Source organism: Seriola dumerili, unplaced genomic scaffold, assembly GCF_002260705.1.
Source record: "Seriola dumerili isolate Sdu_G_001 unplaced genomic scaffold, Sdu_1.0 BDQW01000044.1, whole genome shotgun sequence".
In the NCBI taxonomy this organism is placed as follows: domain Eukaryota; kingdom Metazoa; phylum Chordata; class Actinopteri; order Carangiformes; family Carangidae; genus Seriola; species Seriola dumerili.
The window spans coordinates 3,684,196-3,704,281 of NW_019174299.1; the positions used below are offsets into that span (position 1 = coordinate 3,684,196).

The 20,086-nt window shown below is 41.5% G+C and overlaps 2 protein-coding genes across 5 annotated transcripts in view; both read right to left on the bottom strand.

Annotated features, from left to right (window-relative positions):
- The window catches only part of LOC111217490 (potassium voltage-gated channel subfamily H member 6-like), a 30,590-nt gene extending 29,038 nt beyond the window's left edge, over positions 1-1,552 (bottom strand). For all 4 annotated transcript variants that reach the window (XM_022739386.1, XM_022739385.1, XM_022739384.1 and 1 more), the window contains exon 1: positions 903-1,552. In XM_022739386.1, coding sequence (XP_022595107.1) covers positions 903-978 — 76 coding nt within the window. In that variant the 5' untranslated portion in view covers positions 979-1,552. The remainder of the gene's footprint in view (positions 1-902) is intronic.
- Positions 1,553-7,454: 5,902 nt separating this feature from the next.
- LOC111217500 (glial fibrillary acidic protein) lies at positions 7,455-15,461 on the bottom strand. Its single transcript, XM_022739397.1, has 9 exons — positions 14,941-15,461; positions 12,647-12,707; positions 12,451-12,546; positions 12,125-12,286; positions 11,817-11,942; positions 10,545-10,765; positions 10,405-10,448; positions 9,735-9,817; positions 7,455-9,517 (listed from the first exon to the last, which is right to left on the bottom strand). The coding sequence occupies exons 1-9, from the start codon at positions 15,459-15,461 to the stop codon at positions 9,476-9,478; spliced, it is 1,356 nt and encodes a 451-aa protein (XP_022595118.1). The 3' UTR covers positions 7,455-9,475.
- Between the last annotated feature and the right edge of the window lie 4,625 nt (positions 15,462-20,086).

Genomic DNA, 20,086 nt, shown 5'->3' on the forward strand with positions numbered 1-20,086 from the left:
TCAAAAGGTAGACTGAAGAGCAGACAATGTATTTTTTTTAATACATTGGGTGTGTTGTGTAGCTTCTTTATTCTACGAATGATATTAACAGAGGCGTGACTGACTGATGTACAATGCGGGATGTGCAAAAGATACACAAAGGATAGGCCTCAGAGGTTGCAGGAGAATGGAGTCTTTTTTCTTCCTAAATGTCTGTCTTTGCAGCCAGAGGGCTAATGGAACATAATGTAAGGCATCATGTGAGCACTCGCAAACACACATGCAGGTGCGGTAACATACAGGTGCCTCAAACATAAAACGAGCAGCAGGGGTCTGTCAGCATCCCTGATACAAATTAGATAAGGCAGTTCAATGTAACATAAAAAGCCTGTCGGTCTGCCACCTGCTCAGGCTCCAGCAGCCTGAGTGAAAGAGCCCAAATAATATCCAACACAATAAAACTAGACAAAATTATAAGTAATAATGTCACTAACTCAAATGAACAAAAGAAAGTCACGAATTAAATTACACTTAACAACCAAAATGAAAAGGTTGAACCCATTCATTTATGTAAAAGTACACCCAACACTGCAACATACAGGCCACAATGCTTTATTTTAACTATCATGAGGTACATTTCTTTCTGCAGAGCTCATTATTCCTCCTGATGACAACCATACGCTGTCACAAACTCCAAAAACAGGAGCTACTAAAACCACGCTTTCTTTCCACATCTGTCTGAGGCTAACACCTTTAATCCGACTAATTAGAGGCATGTTATATACATTATATCATATTACACATAATGAAAAATGATCTATCGTTATCGATATGTAGGATATCTTCAACGTTTTCCTGTTGCTGTTGCTTTTATTGGTTAAACAACACATGGTCATAACTTCACTCATTTCATGTGCACTTACTTTGCTCGTCGAATTTCCTGATGATAGTGTCCAGGTAGGTGTTCTGGAGCGCAACATGACCGCGTCTCACAGGCATTTTGGTGCTGAGAGAAACGACCTCTCCGACACATGAACCTTACTATATATATATATTTCAAAATTAAAATAAACAAAATAGAAAAGAGGTTTAAAAGGGTAAGAAAAAAAAAAGAAAAAAAAAGAATCTGCTTCCACTTGGAGGACGAGCGTAAAAAGCGGGCTTTTGTTCCTCGCAGGCTGATGCTGATGGTGAGGGGTGAAGCGCAGGAGGATGACAGAAAGGAGGTCTGGTTGCCAGGGCGATAGCAGATGCAGGATGTTGCACGCTGATAATGTGAAGAAAAGTAGACTAAAATACTGCAAAAGCCATATGCAACATCATTTAACCTTTAAAAAGAAAAACAAACAGTGCATAGTACATAGTTCCCACGATTTGAGGTCCTGGGGGGAACCTGTATTTGGGGGAAGAAGTTGTGAACAGCAGCAGCAGCAGCAGCAGAGCGCAGAGATCTCTCGGTGTGTTTTATAATCGCAGGATTCTCCCTCAAGTTTGGACACTGCACGATAAGGATGTCGGAGAAGAAGCTCCTATTAGCCAGATTCCCTGGATCCACTCCCCTTCCACCGCCCCCCGGCTCGACAAGAGCGGTTGTAAGCAGCGGCAAGTCAGCCTGAGTAAGCAAGGACAAAGTGGAAGTGAGGTTTAATTAGTCTTTCAAAATAAAGTCTATTTCATTCCCCCGGAAACACGCTTAAGGGGAAGTTTGTTTGTCTCTCCAAGATGCTTGGTAGCAGCTTTATGAGTTAATAGGTCTTCGCGTAGCCATGGTAACCCTCCGCAAATTTGGTGTGGTAAACCCAGATTATTTATTTGATATAGGCTAGTCTCAAAATTTGTCACAGTGCCACCCAAATCCCATATAAAATAAATGTTATATGCATTATAACTGCAACCAATAATTGTTTCTTTTATCAGTTAATGATTTGGCTAAACAGTTAATTAATCGTTTAATCTATGAAAACAAAATCAAGATATTCAGTTTACAGCAGAGTGAAACAGGAAATGCTCACATTTTAGAAGCATGAAGCCAATCATATTTGGCTTTTATTCCACTTTGCTTTTAGATACTGTTTTTTTTTCTTCCAATGAATTAACTTATCATTTCAGTTTTATTTTACATTCAAATTCTTGACCCAGAAATTCTTTTTCATAGTCTCTAAATTTGCTATTGGTGCGACCAAATATTTAAAAATATAACAAGATTTTATATCTTTTATATCTCTTTTTTATATTTATATAGTAAAGAGGCAAGTATTTAAAAAGATACACCATCTGGTTTTTGTTATAGTTGCCTGAATTTTTTCTCAAATTCCCAAAAAATTTCAATTATCAAGATCAAGCTCAAGATATTTTAAGATTGCATAGGATGGTATTTAAAAATAGGCCTATGGATTTAAGGGTTATAAAATAAGAAAACAACAAATTTCACAATCAAGGATTTTGAGGCACAATATTTATTAGGATATATTAGGATTTGGAGACTTTGCATGAGCCAATACTTAAATAGAAAGTATTTCTTGTTTTATTTTGGAATCCATATACTGAGGTTGTGTTTATTGCACTGTGGATGACTTGACAGCGGTCTGACACTGACAGAGTGCAGACCCTCATCGCTCTACTCTGCTTATTCGACATCACAAGTCTCTGTGCTCAAAATAGCAGCATCCTCTTTCTCTGTGACTGCCATCACACTATAGCCATGATAAGCTTTGAAATAACACTCTTGTGTTGTATGGTTGTATGTGTGTGTATGTGTGTGTGTGTGTGTGTGTGTGTGTGTGTGTGTGTGTGTGTGTGTGTGTGTGTGTGTGTGTGTCTTAGTCTGGCGTCCCCTTTAAATCTTTAAAAAAATAAACAATTTCAGTTTGTATGTTTAAGGAGTGTGTCTCTGTGTTTTTTAGATGTACTTCCAGTGGCACAAAAGGATGCACTGTGATATTCCTTTTTTTCTTTCGTTACAACATTATGAATCACTCACACTGATGAGCTGGAGAAGTGCCAATAAAGCAGAAACAGACCCAAAAAAGGGTCAGAAATGAAAAAGGAAAATAAATCATGGTCGTACAGTCTGGTGAGGAGATGAGGTGCTCTGCTAGGCTTGAGACTGTGAGACGGGCAATTTGCTGTCTAGATTTTATTGTAGCACAGGCAGACATGCAAACTGCAGTGGACCTGGGTGACATGACTCGATCTGCATTACAAATGTGACAAAGTCAGACTTGGGACTTGTGATACAATTTTGATCAATTGTGTTTTCACCTGGATTCCAGTCTCTTCTCCCTGAGCCCAAACAGGTACCAGCAGTGAACTCTGAGACAGAGCCGACATTCAGGCCAGAGTTTCATTTGGGTGCCCACTTAAAGGTCACCTGGAGAGGCTCCAAGTGTCTTCTTGAGACACACTGAGCATTGTTAGTTTTGTTAAACAACATAGCGAAGTTTCATTGACCAACTGAGTCTGATTGATGTTTACTATTGAGCGGTATTTACAGGTCAGCCTCTTGGTGGGTACACACACCGTACATAATGCCTGCACTTATTCCTTTGACTTAATCTAAAAAACTTAATGATATATATTACCTCTGCCAAGGATGATTTCATCCATCTCTGTTGGTTTGTTTGTTTATTTATCAGCAGGATTAAACAGAAACTACTGAACTGAATTAACAATTCACTCATTTACAAACGTGATGGAGGGATGGTGATCGGGTCAGGGAAGGGCAGTTCCAGTTAAAGGGGCAGATCCTGGAGTTTGTTATCACCTGTTGTAACATTGCGAGATAGGGCGTTTTCGTCAATGTCTCAGGAAATCACGTTTGTATCTTGATCTAAACATATCGACATCTATGACTTTGTATAACTTCTGAAATACAATCTGGATCTGGGGGAAGAAAATGTTTGGCCTTGGTGGAGGAATGCGTGCTACCAAGTCCTATTGTAGTTCCATAGGATATCTGAGCTTTACAGAGTCTAGATGTGACCTATCTTTATCTAAATCATTAAAACAGACCATTAGGAGACCATTCATGACCTGCTGAGCTGGCAGGTTGGTGACCTACACATCTGAGAAGTCATCGCTCCACTTTGTCCAAAGAAAAGTATTTTGTATGAGCACATGCTCGCTGATACAGTGGTTCAGTCCGTAAAGGGTGTTTGGAGATCAGAGGGCGAGTGGGTTCACGGTCCGGTAGACCGACTGAGGTGGTTGGTCTGTGTTTTGTCTCAATGGCCTTGATGAAATGAGGGCTAAAATTAACCCAGGAGAACACATGCCTTCCCATGACCCTTTGGTGTGAGAGCCAAGTGAGACAGGAATGTGCACGAAAGAGGGCACATGTTAGTTTGTCGTACCTGCTATTTACACATATGAGAACCTTACCTTGTCTGTTTATTGTGTGATTATTGGTCAGCAGGATGTCTCAAAAACGTGAAGTATACTAACTACACAGATGTCCGTGGATTTCGGCGATAGGTTTTTGGTGCGGATCTGCATCAGTAGGTCATCAAGAGTACTGAGAAACACAAGACAGGGCATAAGTAATTGTCCATTAACCATTTATCAAGTTATCAAATTTGGAAAATCCCACATTTTTCTTTCATACTGTATATTATATGGGCATTGTTTTTATGATCAGTTTGTCTCCTTTTATTACTCGATAAATCAATTTATCGTGAACTTCAATTTTATGTCCTCAAGCTGCTGGTTTTGTCCACAGCAATGGCACAAACCCCATTGATTTATACCCATTTATACAAACAAAATTAGCACAACCCACAACTGAGAAACTTGATGTTTGACATTTGCACAAAAATTATATATAGTGAATGAAAACTTGTCAAAAAAGTTGTTCTCTGTCATGTGATTAATCGGTTTATTGTCTAAACTACTCCTCAGTAATGCTGTAATGTATTTTGATGCAGGTTCAGCTCAGATGCAGCTTTAAAATGTTTGATGTTTTTCCATCAGCGTTACAATATATATACTGCCTTGGTGGTGGTATGTGCTTTCTACTATGTTGGAATTGTTTGCTGCACCAATGAGACCCAACACCAGCATTCCTTAAGGAAGTAAGGAATGTCTTGCTGGAAGAAAACTACATAAAAATTATAATGAGGGGTATTTTCAGTCATGTGCACATCCGCTGGATGTATTGTCTGCGCTTGTGTATTTCAACAAAAAGGGTTGGCATTTTCTAACAAGACCACGTGCTCTTCATGTTTTCTAGAGCTTACATGACAGCTGTTGTCGCCTCGCACCGACTATGGAAAGATAATGAACTTAAAAATGCCCATCTCTGTCACCTTTCACCCCTTCAAAGCCGTGTGGAACAGGGCTGGATGGGAAAGTGTTTCAGAGCCAGACGTCAGAGAGTTTTATCTGCCTGGAATTCCTTCAGCTCAGGGTCACCTTCAGTGCAGACCTGAGAACCTCCATTCCCCTGATAAGAGCCAGGCAAAAGAGATACGTACTGTACTTTACACACACTGAGCCACTCCTCAAAACACACAAACACACATACACACACACACACACCACTCCAAAGGAAAATGAGAGGAGAACATATTTATCTACAGAGGCATGATTTGCGACTAGTGCCACATGTCATCAAGGCTGTTGTCCAAGCAGTAGTATATGTCTGATTCAGGGTTCGGGCTGGAGAGCAGGACAGGTGACTGGGCCAGGTTGAGGCTGAGTGCAGGGGGACCTTGTGCTGTCCTTTGTAGACAAACCAGTGAGCTGGATGAGTCAGGACATGGGACAGGCAAGCGAGAGTGGACCTGAGGGACAGGTAAACTGGAATTAATGAGATTCAAGAGAAAGAAAACAAGATTTTTCTGGGCAAAAGTTGGCTGAAAGAGTGGAGTGAAGAGCTGGTCTTTATACACTGCAGAGTCTTGGTGATGTGATGAGCTGATCAGGAACAGGTGCAAGGGTGGAAGTGTGGATTGGAGCTGTAACGCCCACGCCCACCAATCACAGACAAACAGAAACAAACCGGAGACAAAGAAGAAATAAGAGACAGGTTCACACAGCAGAAACATGGTGGGGGGTGGGGGGGGTTCAAATCTGACCCATGGCCCTTTGCTGCATGTCATCCCCTCAGTCTCTCTCCCTGACTTTCCTGTCTATCTCACTGCACTATCAAAAATAAAGGCAAAAATGCCCAAAAATATAACTTAAAAAAAAAAAAACCTAGAAGATAAACAAATGAGAGGACATGATCTAACATTTGAGCTCTTTATTCCGCCTGAGGAAGAGATCTGTGCTCAATATATGCTGTTTATCTGTTTGTTAGATTATAACTGCCCCTCTATTCCTCTTCATGCTTCTATTTAACCCACAGAATCAATACAAATGTTCACTCTGTGCAATGAGCCTTCATTTAGACGATACTCTGAGCCATTCACGCTCTGAGCCGGTCCTTTTCCAACTCTTTTTTTCAATTAATTTTCCATTATCAAAAAGATTTTTTCACAGCATATGGCACTTAAAATGCTGCTTGAATCCTCACAAGCTGTACAGTCACCATACTGGATTCTGACTACGACACAGCCAGAGTCAGTTTGTTCAAGCTTTTTCCTAATTGGGAGAAATTTCTGTTATTGCAATAATCAAGCAGCCCTCGAGAAGATTTGGAGACTCAAACAGCTCTTAAAAAGGATGTGAGTAACGGAAAATGTAGGACGTGTTGTGTATTATTTCAACTCAGTAGTCACATACCCGCATGTACACTGAACCAGTTTTTGGTTGCTGTAATCATCCCTCCCATGCTAGCTCTTATTAACATGCTTCCAATGGATTATTTGAACTTTAGCAGAGTTAATCAAATCAAGTCTTTTAAGTAAAACAATCCCTCTTAGTGTTTTTTGCTGACCTGCAGTGGATGGATAACTCATGAATATGGACAGTGAGTTTTTTTTCCACCATCCCTTACCATTAGGAAGTGATCTTTTAATGGACAGCATGAACAGAAGGACTGTTTCAGTGTACATATGCTGAACCTGATCACTGGTTTAAGACAGACTTGAAAACGTGTGAACCTATTCTTTCATCACTCTCAAACAAACCACACCAAACTCCAAAGTGAGCATGAGGGCAGGATAAATTGAATTCCTAGATTACGATCCCTTGAAATATTTTCCTCCTTCCCTGTCAATAAAATCAATCCATCAAGTGCAGGTGTTTATTTGCATCCCAGGCGACACTATTTTTGGCCACAAGTACCTCTCTGCCCGGACATACAGTAACACTCATAATGAGCTGTGACATTAAAGGAAGTGAACCCATCTGCTTGGCGGTACAGCTTGCCTAATGGGCAGGAACAATCAGTTATGATGAACAGTGCCTGTCTGCTTCTGTCAGCCCTCTAATACCCTTAACTGTCAGCACATAGAAAAGATGATGATGTACTGTGTCAGTGTTAAATCGGAGCAACCATTTTGAAATATATTAAACAAAACAAGAGGCATCAATTCTAACAAAGAAAATGTTTTATTGTTGTTAAGTTAACATGATGTCATGGTTTGCAGCATTGGTCAAAACTAATGTTATATTCACGTCTGCAGAGGTTTGTTCTGAAAAAAGCTGCATCTTTGCTACAAAAGTCAGAATTTCTATTTAAATCGACATTCAAAAAAAACCCAAAAAAAACAAAACAAAACAAAACAAAAAAGAATACGAGAGCGGGCTGCATGTTAATGGGAGGAGGAGGGGTTGTGTGGTGGAAGGTGAGGAGGGGAGAAGGTGGGAGGCACATGAGAACACGAATCAGTGTGTCCTTGGCGATGAGCACAGAGACAGGCGGCTTCAGCGTAGCACCACTCATGAGCGGCAGGACCTGTCAGCACGGCTACAGTCGGCAGGGCCTCCCAAAAAAAAAAAAAAAAAAAAATCACAAGATGTGACGTCCATCCATCCATCCTTAGATGCAGCCTCCTTTACCCCAACGTCCTCCACAAGGGTTCCTGGTCCATTTCTGTTGCGGGTTATCTTCCCAGCACTGTCCTCCATCTCTGTGTCTCTCTCTGCTATCAGTAAAACACTAGAGAAACTGGCTGGTGAATTTGGAGGAGGGAGGTTGGTGGATTAACTGGAAGCTGGAGGGCAAAGGTCGAGTCAGTTTCCAAACACCACTTCCAACCCAGCTCTGTCCCTATCACCTCTGCTAGACAAGTGGGAATACCCTGACACGCTCTGGTGTCAAAAAATGATGATGTCTGTTATCAGGTTGTGTTCAAGAGACAGAATATGCCACCGGCTGAGTGTGTGGTGGATAAAAAAGGCTGCAGAAGAGTCGAGGTAAATTCATGTAGGAAACTTTAATGGCCCTACACACTCAGTTGTTCCCGCTTATTCTGCTGATCAGACTACTTCTCAGGACTTTGATCAATGAATATAAATTGATTGCTCAAAGAGATTCAGAGAGAATTCAGGCAAAGGTTTTTACAGGTGAGATAAATGGATCACTGCAATTTTGCGAGACAAATTTGCAAGACAATTGGAATGGTTTTAGTGTCATTTTGGACTCTGCAGCGATTTCTCCTTTATTGCCTTTCACCATCTCAGTATGTCTGATTATGCAAATTAACCCTGCTCTGTTCTTGTGGGCTGTCAGGCTTTGCTTAGTGTACTTTCTCTTTGTCAGACTAAGTTACATGCAGAACACTGCACCTATCTGTAAAGTCAGTTCCTGGCCACAGTGTCTACACATTCAGAGCGGCCGCAGCGGATCTAAGACAAATCCCAGCATATCGCTGTCCAATTCAAACCTGAGAACAGGTCTAATCAGTAACAAGAGAGACTATGTGAAAACACTTTTGCACGTGTGCAGGACCTTTAATACATGAGGCGACACCTAAGCAGAGATGGCTGCCGCTGCAAAGGAATGAAATGTAAGATAGCACCAGTCGAGGTTTAAAAATGCGCCCAGATTCACCTGTCATCCTGCCAAAAGCTGCTCTAACATACACAAGTCTCTCGTCCCCCTACCTAAATCCAATTCTAACGTCTGCAAACCCCCGACTCCTTCTTGTACTTCCCTTGCAAAATTTCACATACACAATAACCACATGTCAACCTCCACCACGCTACATATTAGCTGAACACGACGGCTACATTTCAAGGCCTCCTCTATGGCAGCTAATCTGAAACAATGCTAAAAATCTGGTCTGTCAGTCTGAGTTAAAATTAAACAGATTACCAGTCAATTCCTGTAGTTGTTATGGCCTAGAGCCAACTCAAGCTAACAGTGGAGCTGTACAAAAAGTTAAACATGGATGTTTTTGGCAGAAATTGTAGCGATGAAGTCTCAGAGTGTCTTACGGTTATGATATGGTTGTAGGACAGTGGACAGATTAATCTAATGATGACGATCAAGGTAGAGAAAAATTAAATGATGTAATGACTGCTTTGGGGTTTGGAAATTAAAAAAAAATGTAATTCAAAATCCTCATATTTTGACTGAGGATGAGATGGGAGAGCTGGTTGTAAAACTTTAAGGAAGATCTTTGTGTTCAGTGGTTGATTCCTTAATGATCTGGAAAAAAAAAACAAGAGATCAGAGTTTTAAAAAAAACAAATCTCTGGTGAGTTTTTGTATTAGTCGAACAAGGCATCAGGTGTGGAGAGCCACAGTGAATGATTGTGAAAACCTGCAGAAGGGTTCAACATTGCCCTCCAGAGGGATTGGGTAAGAGGTGCAATGTGCAGATTGGCCTGCTTCACTGTGAGTGTTGTTCTGTGAAAGCGCATACCTCCCCATCTCTGGTCTCCACAGTTCGAACCAGGATGCTCCTCTTCACGTGGGCCTCTGGGGTTTTGGTGTCCAGATTAGTTTCTAGAGTATGAACAGACGGAGTGAGAGAGAAAAGGGGAACATTCATTGCAGTGCAGTGGATGGAAGTTTATTATCTTCTGCTTAAAGGTCTTTTTTACTGTGCCTTCAAGTGCTATCACATACAGTAATTACAATGTGTTAAAAGGATGAGGATGTAAGAGTCACCCCCTAGGGAATCCAGCAAGAAAGGCCAGAATATCCAGTTTTCCAAAATATAACATTGAGGGGACATCTGGACAGTCACCACATCTGGGTAGCTATGACAATTCTTATGGGTATTAATGGTGTCCAGAGGATAGTTAGGCTTTATTTTTTTCCCCTATTGGGCTAAAATTTCCAGTTCACCAAGACTTATTTTTATCACAATATATCAGGAAAACTAATGACAGAATTTCCTACTGTTTTTACCAACCCCCAACCTTTTCTATAGTCTCACCATCAAACCAGAATTTCTACTTTTCTACGAACAAGCATTATCCAGATAAACTGATTGTACTGATTTTCATCCCCTTTCAAATTGTATGTAAAAACAAAAGCAGCTCGATCAATAAGGGGAAGAAAAGACATGGGTCACAATTGATACTGACCTCTAAACTGCAGGTTGGAAAAGCTCTGAACTGGAATAGTGATCCTGGAGGAAACAGATAAGGAACCACAATATCATATATACTTGTTTACATTCGGTGCTTGTGTCATAACCAACCAGTCCCACCAGGCTCTGGCTCACCTGCTCTCCTCTCCCTCCAGCAGCTTCCTGTAGGTGGCAATCTCAATATCCAGGGCGAGCTTGACGTTGAGGAGGTCCTGGTACTCCTGCAGGTGCCTCGCCATCTCCTCCTTCAGCGCCTGGATCTCTTCCTCCAGACGGCTCACCGAATCCTGGTAACCAGCGGTATCCATGGCGAAGCGGTCCTCCATCTCCCGGAGCTGACGTTCCAGAGACTCGTTCTGAGGGAGGAGAAACAAGACATGAGTGATGAGCTGAAAATCCAGTAATGAACACCAGCAACCAGCCTCTGCTGTAGTTGACTGAGTTTCACTTGATGTTCTACTCAGATTCTGCTGCCAACACTAACAATTTTAGTTTTACTGCTTCCATTACTGTGTCCTCTGTTACTACTATTGTTACTACTACTACTACTGCTACTGCAAATCTACCCGTAACTGCCACTGTTGCTACAACTACTTTTTTGGTCAGCCTTCTTCTTCTGCTGCTGCTTCTATTATTTCTGTTACTGCTTTTTACCAGGACTATTAGCACAGTTGCTTCTCCTACGTGTGGCTCTCCAGCACAGTGGACTTAAAATGAAAAAATGACAGGTGATGACAAGGTTAGAGTCAGCTTTAAGGTTGTTTGAAGGTGTTCACTGAACAGTGCAGGACTTGCAAACCTATTTTATAGTTTCCCAATTTTTGAAGAGTGCAACTGGACAATGATCCTTACATGGCAGCTAGCATAACGCTAATTATAGTCCATTAGCATGTCCGATGTTAAAATAAAGATGCCAGCAAATACGAGGCTTAAACCTGGCTTAAAGTTACCACCAAGTCATGTACGGTGGTGTCATCACTATAGAACCAGCTGATCAATCACCTTTTGTGGCTGTGCTCAAACTAGTAAAATGATATCTGTGAATTTTTATACCTCTATACTAAAGATACAAATGCATGACTGATTATCAAAAAAACATGAAAGTTTTATTAAGGGTAGTTTGGTCCCAACAGCAACTTGTTACACTGCTCACCTGATGTGGATGTAAACATCCTCAAATCTACTGTGATAGAATACAGAGCCACTGTGTTACTGGCTCTGACTGCACTGTAATCTTATGGGGTCAAATTCTCTCATTTGAATCACAAAATGTAACTGAATATGAAACGGAAGAAGAAGAATCATGTCCCTCCCATCACAGATGGCAGACACTGATTGGAAAACGAATGATTAGATAATACAGTGGCAATGTTTCACACGGTCTTTTCTGTGGTTTGGAGGACTTACTGTCCCACGGAGAGCTTCCAGGTCACAGGTCACCACTTGGATCTGGCGGCGATATTCGTTTGCCTCCTGCTTGGCTTGGCGCAAGGCTTCAGCGTTTCGATTGGCTGCATCTGTCAGGTCAGCAAACTGTGTGCAAAGACAAACAGTCCATCAGCCTCAGCCTCTAAGTCTGTGCGATGTCCTTTGCTTTATATATATATGAGTCTCCTCATTTAACTGTTACTATTGTATCTAATGTTATTTGATGCTGTATCACTCGACTTCTCAGTGCTATATACTTCATAAAAGGCATATCTGAGTCTTCTGACCTTGGATCGGTACCAGTCCTCTGTCTCCTGCATGTTTGAAGAGGCCATGGTTTCATATTGGACCCTGATGTCTCTCAGAGCAGCAGTCAGGTCTGGTTTGGACACATCCACATCAACATGCACCTGGTGGGCCATGATCTGATCCTGTAGCTCACGTAGCTCCTGAGGTTGGGACAGGGTATTGGAAAAAAGGTTAAGACCAGAGTAAACATTTAAATGCGTTACACAGATGTGATTAAAGAAATTGATTGTTGATATTATGTTAATTAATAGTAATTATAGTTAAAGTTCACTCACGATCCGTCTTCTTTTAGTTTTATTCTTACCTCCTCATGAGTCTTCTTCAGGAAGTCTATCTCATCCTGCAGGGCATCGATCTTCCTCTCCAGCTGGACTCGGTTTAGAGATGCCTCATCCACATCCTATATGCAAACAATGAGGCACGTAGAGGAATGAGCACGGACAGTCAGATATATTGAATGTCTAAACTATTTAGATCATGACTCCAGGAAGCAGAATTACCTGTCTGAAGGCATTCAGATTATTCTCTGCATCCTGTCGGAGGCCAATCTCATCTTGCAACCTGAGTAAATCACAAGAAGGAATAAAAGCTTGAAATAAAGATGGAAGACATTACATTGACTTACATTGATTTTCTGGAGATTTACTCTAACTGTAACTGTAACTACTACTACCCCTAATCCTAACCCTTACTCTAACCTTACGAGTCCCCATAAACAGACTTAGGTCCCCACAACATGAGAAACACCTGGCCCACAAACACACACACACCAACAACAACAACAACAACAACAACAACAACAACAACAACAACAACAACAACAACAACAACAACTTATTTCTCTGCCAATGTTCATGAAAAATCCCGTGAACAATATTCCAGTTTTTTGTAGTTTATTTGTTCACATAATTAGCAAGATTTTTCAAATGACTACAACATCCAAAGTCTTTTTTTATGTTTGTTATGTGCATTTGTTCTGTTGAAACTAATACTAAAACTTAATAATTCCTATATTCATTGTTACCTATACTGTCTATAACTCAATTTTTTGGGACATTTTTAATTAACATAAACTCTAAAACAGTTTTAGCTTTTTTCTGGGCGCCTCCTTTATGAGAAACAAATGTACAGTATTCTGAAATTCAAATGAGACTTTCTGTATAATAAAGAGTCAAACTGTGAGGACTGAAAACATACTTCAAGCATTTTGATCAGATTTTACTGTGAACTTCAGAGCTGCTCCCCGTGCTGCAGGGGACGACGGGGGCTCAGCTGAAAGGGCAGCTTACGCATCATTACACATTCACTCCAATATAACAGCCAGAGGCCTTTCCCACGGGATGGAGCTCACACACACATATACACACACACGCACACGCACTCACACACACACACACACACACACACACACACACACACACACACACACACAACAAGGATCCATACACGCACAGCCTCTCACACAGACACGCAGCACCCTGCAATCCATCTGCCATACACACAGAGTCATGGAAACATAAATGCTCTGACTTGGAGTAACATCTGTACAGTGTCACGCAGAGTTTGCTGAATAGAGTGGTTCGAGGAGAGAAGTAGGAAGCACAAAAGTGGTGACCTTTGACCTTCTCAGCCACGACCATCACTATTCACTCTGCGTCCTTTGAGAGGACCAGCAGCTGCGTGGTAATCAGAGGGCAGAAAGGCATCTGAAGTAAACTTTCAGGGTCGTTCAATCACTCACTCTCCCGACTAAATTAAATTATAGATTCACGCCACTTGTGCACCTTAAGTGAAAAACGCTGGATATGCAACTGGAGGGAATAGTTGTTTTGGAGTAACAGGAGACAAGAGAACATCTGCCTGGCTGTCTGCTCCTTTTGTGAAGGGCTACCATTGTGTTAGCCTCATTCCTCCACACTCAATGCGACGAGGGGTTCAGTCAGGATCAAGTTTGTAAAGAGGGATCCAGGAGTAAAGCTAGGGCAGAGCACAGTGGTCTGCATTCCAACCAATCAGAGACAAACCAAATCTGCATATAAATGCATTTGTAATTTAAAAAGAAAACATTCAACTATGCAACAAACCTGTCTTTTTTTACTCTGGGAGACTTCAAAGCTAGTCTAACTGAACGAATCTTTCTTCCTCTGGTATTTGACAAAATCCCAAAAACAACCAATGCACAGTACCAACACTGAGCCAGAGCCAAGTTAAACAAAGCCTGTTGTCTACACATGTGTGAGAAACCAGTGATGGTGATTTACATTTTATAGGTGGTGCTACTTTGCTTTGAACCGACAAGATGCAAAACCCTAGTAAAACTAGAGTATGAAAAATCTTGCACACTAGAGTGGAAGCTAAAACTAGAAAGTCAGTGTATAAAGCCCATGTACACAGAAGAAGGAGGGTAGAGCTCCTCCTCTGTCTTTTGATTGGATAATTTAAACTTTGTCTTTATGTTAATAAGCTCATTGGTCATAGTTTGTAGCCTTAATGAATTGTTTGTGTCTATTTCTATTCTTAACATATAAAAAAAATTGTGCAAGAATCTTTCTACATTTATACTTTATCTCAGATTATATTATTTTCCAGGGAAACTTACTGTGTAATAGTTTTGATGAATGTTAACTTTAACATAAGTGTCACTTCTTTTATCAGCAAAAAGTACAAATAAGCTAAATAGAAATTATTCTTGCCAATTTGTAAAATACTAACAGCGAAGAAGAGACAGAAGATAGATTTTTACCACTGTGTGCATCACATCAACTCACAGGAGTCCCGCCCTGTTTCCTCCTACCTCTGCTTGAGGGTTCCCACATCTGCAGCCAGATTGTCCCTCTCTATCTCCAGCCGAGCTTTGCCAGCAGTGAGACCGTCCACCTGCCGCCGCAGCTCTCTCAGCTCCTCCTGGTAGATGTCTCCAAGGCGGCTGGGCTCCTTCCCCTTCAGCTGGTTCAGCTCTGCCACCAAAACCTTGTTCTGCTGCTCCAGCAGGCGCACCTTCTCTATGTAGCTGGCAAATCGGTCATTCAGGCCCATCATCTCCACCTTCTCATTGGTGCGAGTCTCCTTGTATTGGGCCTTCATCAGGGAGTCAGCTGAGAAGTCCAGTCGGTCCCCGGGGCTCCCCAGGAGAAAGGCGGCGTTGGTTGAGCCCAGGGAGATCCTGGATACGGGGCTGGAGTGGGTGAGGTTGCGAGGGCTGCCATGCCAGGAGAAGCGGCTGGAAGGAAGGCTCCCAAGTCTGACTCCTGAGGCACTGGAGCCCTGAGGCCCGAAACGCTTCCTGTACGAGGACTGGACTCTCTGACTCTCCATGATTGGGACTGAAGCTCACTCGGGGCACAAACAGAGCTTTTATAGAGGCAAGAGAACCCCCCAAGTGCAAAGCAGAGAGGCCACAGGGTGGGGCAGAGAGAAGGGAGGGTGGCAGGCAGTGAATGGGACAAAAAAGGGAGAGCGAAGGGGTGGTTTACATGACACTCAAAAAGCTGTGCGCCAGGGATTGTCTGTGCTCGTCCACTCAACTACAAATGCTTCTTGGCTTTCTCCCCCTCTCCTCTCTCCTCCCTCCTCCCCGGCCTCTGACTCACTCCCTGTCTCACTCTTACTTTCACCCCTTTTTGTCTTTCTCTCTTTCTTTCTGTACCAACTGAATGAAAAGGAATTTGTGTGACAGGGTCTGGCCACCAATTCAACCTGACCACACATGCGCTCTCACAAAAACAGAAACAGAGTTTGATCGAACAAAGAGATCTTCAATCTAATCAGAGAAAGTACCCGCAGATTGAGAGATACGCGGATGAATAATACTCAGACAAAGAGTAAAATATTAAATGTGGCACATGTAGGATATAGAGTCCAACACATAAACCTGCAGGATTTAATAAAAGTACTTTGGGTCCCACTGTGTGAGGGGACAAAAACAACATGTAAGACAAAACCTCAGAGCTGTTGTCGCTCCTCTTTGGATCACAGTGCATGACACAGTTACATAACAAGGACGTAACAGCTTATGATCGTTCATTAAATACCTGCTTACTCTAATGGGAATAATTTATCATAAAATTAGTTTAATCTTTAATTAAAATCACATTTCTCAGTATTACTGTTTTGGTCAAATAAACAGATGAGAGTCAATTCATTTCCAAGGAATTATGTCATATGCCAAGTATATTGGGGGGGGCATTTTAAGGCTTTAACAGAAACAATAGTGAGCTGACAGGAAATGAAAGAGAGATGCAAAAATGATCCCCAGGTAAATTGTAACCCAGACATTGTGGTTCATGGATCCAAATCTCTCATAGTCTATGCTATATTATTCCATATTTAGTTTATTATTTGGGAACACTTTCCATACACCATGGTCACAGTAGGCAACTGGCATTACCTCAAAAGTTAGACTGAGAAAACATGTAGCTTGTAGTAGTGAAGCTGTACTTTGTGCAGTTGATTCACAAGATAAATGTGAGGCTGCTCATATGAAATAGATACAGCAGGCTCACACTGATTTAAACAATGTAAGCAACAACACTTACGAAATGTGGATCATATATACGATTTTATAACCAGGAAGTCAGCTGTACCCTGTGGACAAGACACGTTTATGTGCCTTCGAAACAGGAAGAATTACCTGGGTGACAGGAAAAAAACTTCCAAAGTGTATTTTGTGCTGCAGACTTCCGTGTCTCAAAATGAATTTTGTGCACAAAAAGCATCGGGCCTACCACCCGTCATCCTGGCAACATGACAAAATATCATGGTACACTACTGTACATCTACATTTACATTTGTACATTTGTTTGACCATGATGCAGCAGGAGCACATGCACACTTCTACTATAGCAGAACTGGAAAGTAGCCAAGACTCCAGCAAGACTGAAGGACTCTGGGGTGTTCACTATGTTTGGGTGATTAGACATCTTATTGGCTCCAAAGACAGATGGATGGTAGAGGCGGGGGAGAGTGGGTTCTGTGGAGGGAGGTGGGGGTTCAGACCTAATCTGAACTCTAGGAGGACTAACAGAGGCTGCGTTACAAAGCCATTTTCATCCATTACCTTGACGACGGCAGGGCCAGCTACGTCAGAGCACTTCAGCTGATCTTTCTCCGACTTCTTTTTGAAGACGAGGTGACTTGTGGAGATGAGATTGTGACCATCTGTTTGCAAGTGTACTTCCCTGAAGACAAGAATGAAAAATGAAAAGTCCTTCGACATAACCACCATCACAACAATTATATTCTTAAAGACACTGTGCTTTACTTCACATTTAGCTTATTCACTGCAAAGAATGTTTGCTTTTATGGAGCTAAAAAAAATATAGCTAAAAACATCAATAAATATTAACTGTTATATAATAAAAATTGATGTAAAAATAAATATACACCTTTATACTTTTCCTTTATCCTCTAATCAATTCTTCAAACCTCAAATCAGTTGATAAAATTACTCCTCTATTGTATTCTATTTATTTATCTAGCTCATTTTATTTTTCAACTCAGTGTTCCTATTTATTTGTCAGGCTCCATAAACTTAACATCACAATGTTACAAACCATCCTTTTGTGTTTTGGGATCAATTTTTTCCAATGTATTTCACAAGGAACAATAAATTTAACTTTGACCACAAATAATCCAGATGTAATAGTCACTTTGATGGATTATGAAACATAAAGCTTTCCAGATATGAATGGAAATCAATGGTTGCCTGTTAGTGGGAAACGGCAGGAAACTCCACTACTGTAGCTACAACATGCATTTGAAAAGTTTCCAGCAAAAATGTAAAGTTTAATTCCTACATTAGTTGGAATTAAAATGTGCAGAAACACTGGCACAGTCATTTAACTGCCTTGTTGCTACAGGTAGTGAAATCACAACAGCAGCAGGATATAAAGGTCCTCTTTGTTACTGGGTCATCAAATCACAGGGAGTGGAAACCGGTGGTACTGGGAGACAGTGAATAAAGCCCTGGGTGACTCTACTATCTGGCTTCTGAGTGTTGTTGCTTTTGAAGAAGAAAATAACAACACAGTGTCTTGAATTCCAATTGGTCTCGGTTAATAGAGGTTAAACAAGATGGCACACTGTAAGTCTGGCAGAGATCTGTTGATTTAAAATGCTCCGTCTCTAAGGATTAATGGCAAGGTTGCATCATTAAGGTGACACTAATTGTTTAGGGCCCTCTGGATTTTTCAGACAATCACGGCCGTTGCCTCAGATCTGGTCACTGAGGTAATATGTCCTGAAGATTAAACATCCACATGGAGAGAGAGGAGAGGGGCGGTGCAGACCTCTACCTCTCCATCCCTCCCTGCTGCTGGAGTCAGAGGAGGGCCAAGTCAAACAGCTGATTCATGTGTCGAACATGAGGAGACCCTCTCATTTGCTGGACTTACAAGGGAAAGGGGTGTGGGGCAGAATCTTAATGCTTCTGGACCCAGACTGATCTCAGGCCAAGGCATCATGGCTGCCAGCTAAACGTTTGACAGAGTAAAACTCAACGCTCGCTTTGTGCTCTGGCATTTTACTCCCAGAATCCCCAGTGTGAACCTCTCCGCTACCAAACTTCAACCCTGCTGATGGATGAATGTACATGGCCACATACCAAAGTGAATCCTGACCAACGAGCTGGAAATACTGTCTCAGCTCCACCTTCGTCACTACATCAAGGACGTCTTTCCTGGACAGGGTGTAAATTAAACGAGGAGCAGGCCTTAATCAAGAACAATAACTCTTGGTTTTAACATTGGCTTTCTGAAACACATCTCAAAGTTTACTCCTAAGGCCTGTACTAAAAGAAACAGGATTATTTTTTTAGCCACTGTGTTACTTTTCATTTGCAAGAGTATCTACAAATTGCACTGTTGGAGGAGTAAAAGCAGACAGAACAAAGGAAGCAGGAAAAAGGACATTTTCACAAAAACATGATGCCAAAAAGCTTGAAGTGATCAACATTTAGAGAGAAAAGTGTTGCAGGTTTTCTTGAAACACAGACGACATAGTCTGGTATCCAATATTGAAACGATCACCACTTTATTGGTATGTGTGAAAATAATTTTGGAAACTGCATGATTTAATTAAAAAAAAAAACATCAAGTGAAGTTTTGGAAATAATTACTTGTTTGGCTGGTGGTGCTTAGTCCCTGATCATCACCGAACTAATCCAAATGATCCACGTGACACTGTTAGAAAACAACATTTATCGAAAGTTAAACCTTCTTCCTCAAACGTTCTCAGCAGTCTCGGTCCACCTCAACTTATTATGCCTGAGTAGATGTTGTCTCAGGATATCTCACTTCTCTCTTGTTAAAGACAAAATCAAGTTTGTCCATATGATGTTTTTTAAATATGACAAGACGTATCATGAGTGAAATAAGCAGTCAACACCATGACTGCGAATTTCCACCTCAGAACTGCATGAACCAATAACAGTCTCATAAAAGCAGATTCAGACAGCCAGGGATTCATACGTAACATACCTAAGGAACCAATCCCGTCAACCTGTGGGGACGAGGGGCGGAGCAAAATAAACCTGAAACCTTGTCAGTACAGAGAGCGAGAGTTTGCATTAGCACAACCACTAACACTGTGACAGCTACCGCCAGTTGCGACAATATAAACAAACAACAAACAAATAAAAGATGCTAACTACGCCAACCGTTCTGATATGTCTGCTAATCGACAATTTTGGTGCACAACAGACTCCTCATCGGAGTCTGGTTCTGACTGAGCCACTTCCAGTTACAAGCTAACAAACAACATAAACAAACTAGGAAGTTTTTGAGCTAAGCAGTTTTTTGGATTGTGCCATACACATTGAAGACAACAGGTGCCTCCACATTGGAGTATACAGGAAACCCACCCACACACACACCAGTACCTACTCTTTGACTCTCAACACCCACTGAAACACAAGCTAGCAGTTATCAGAGCCCTGCAACACC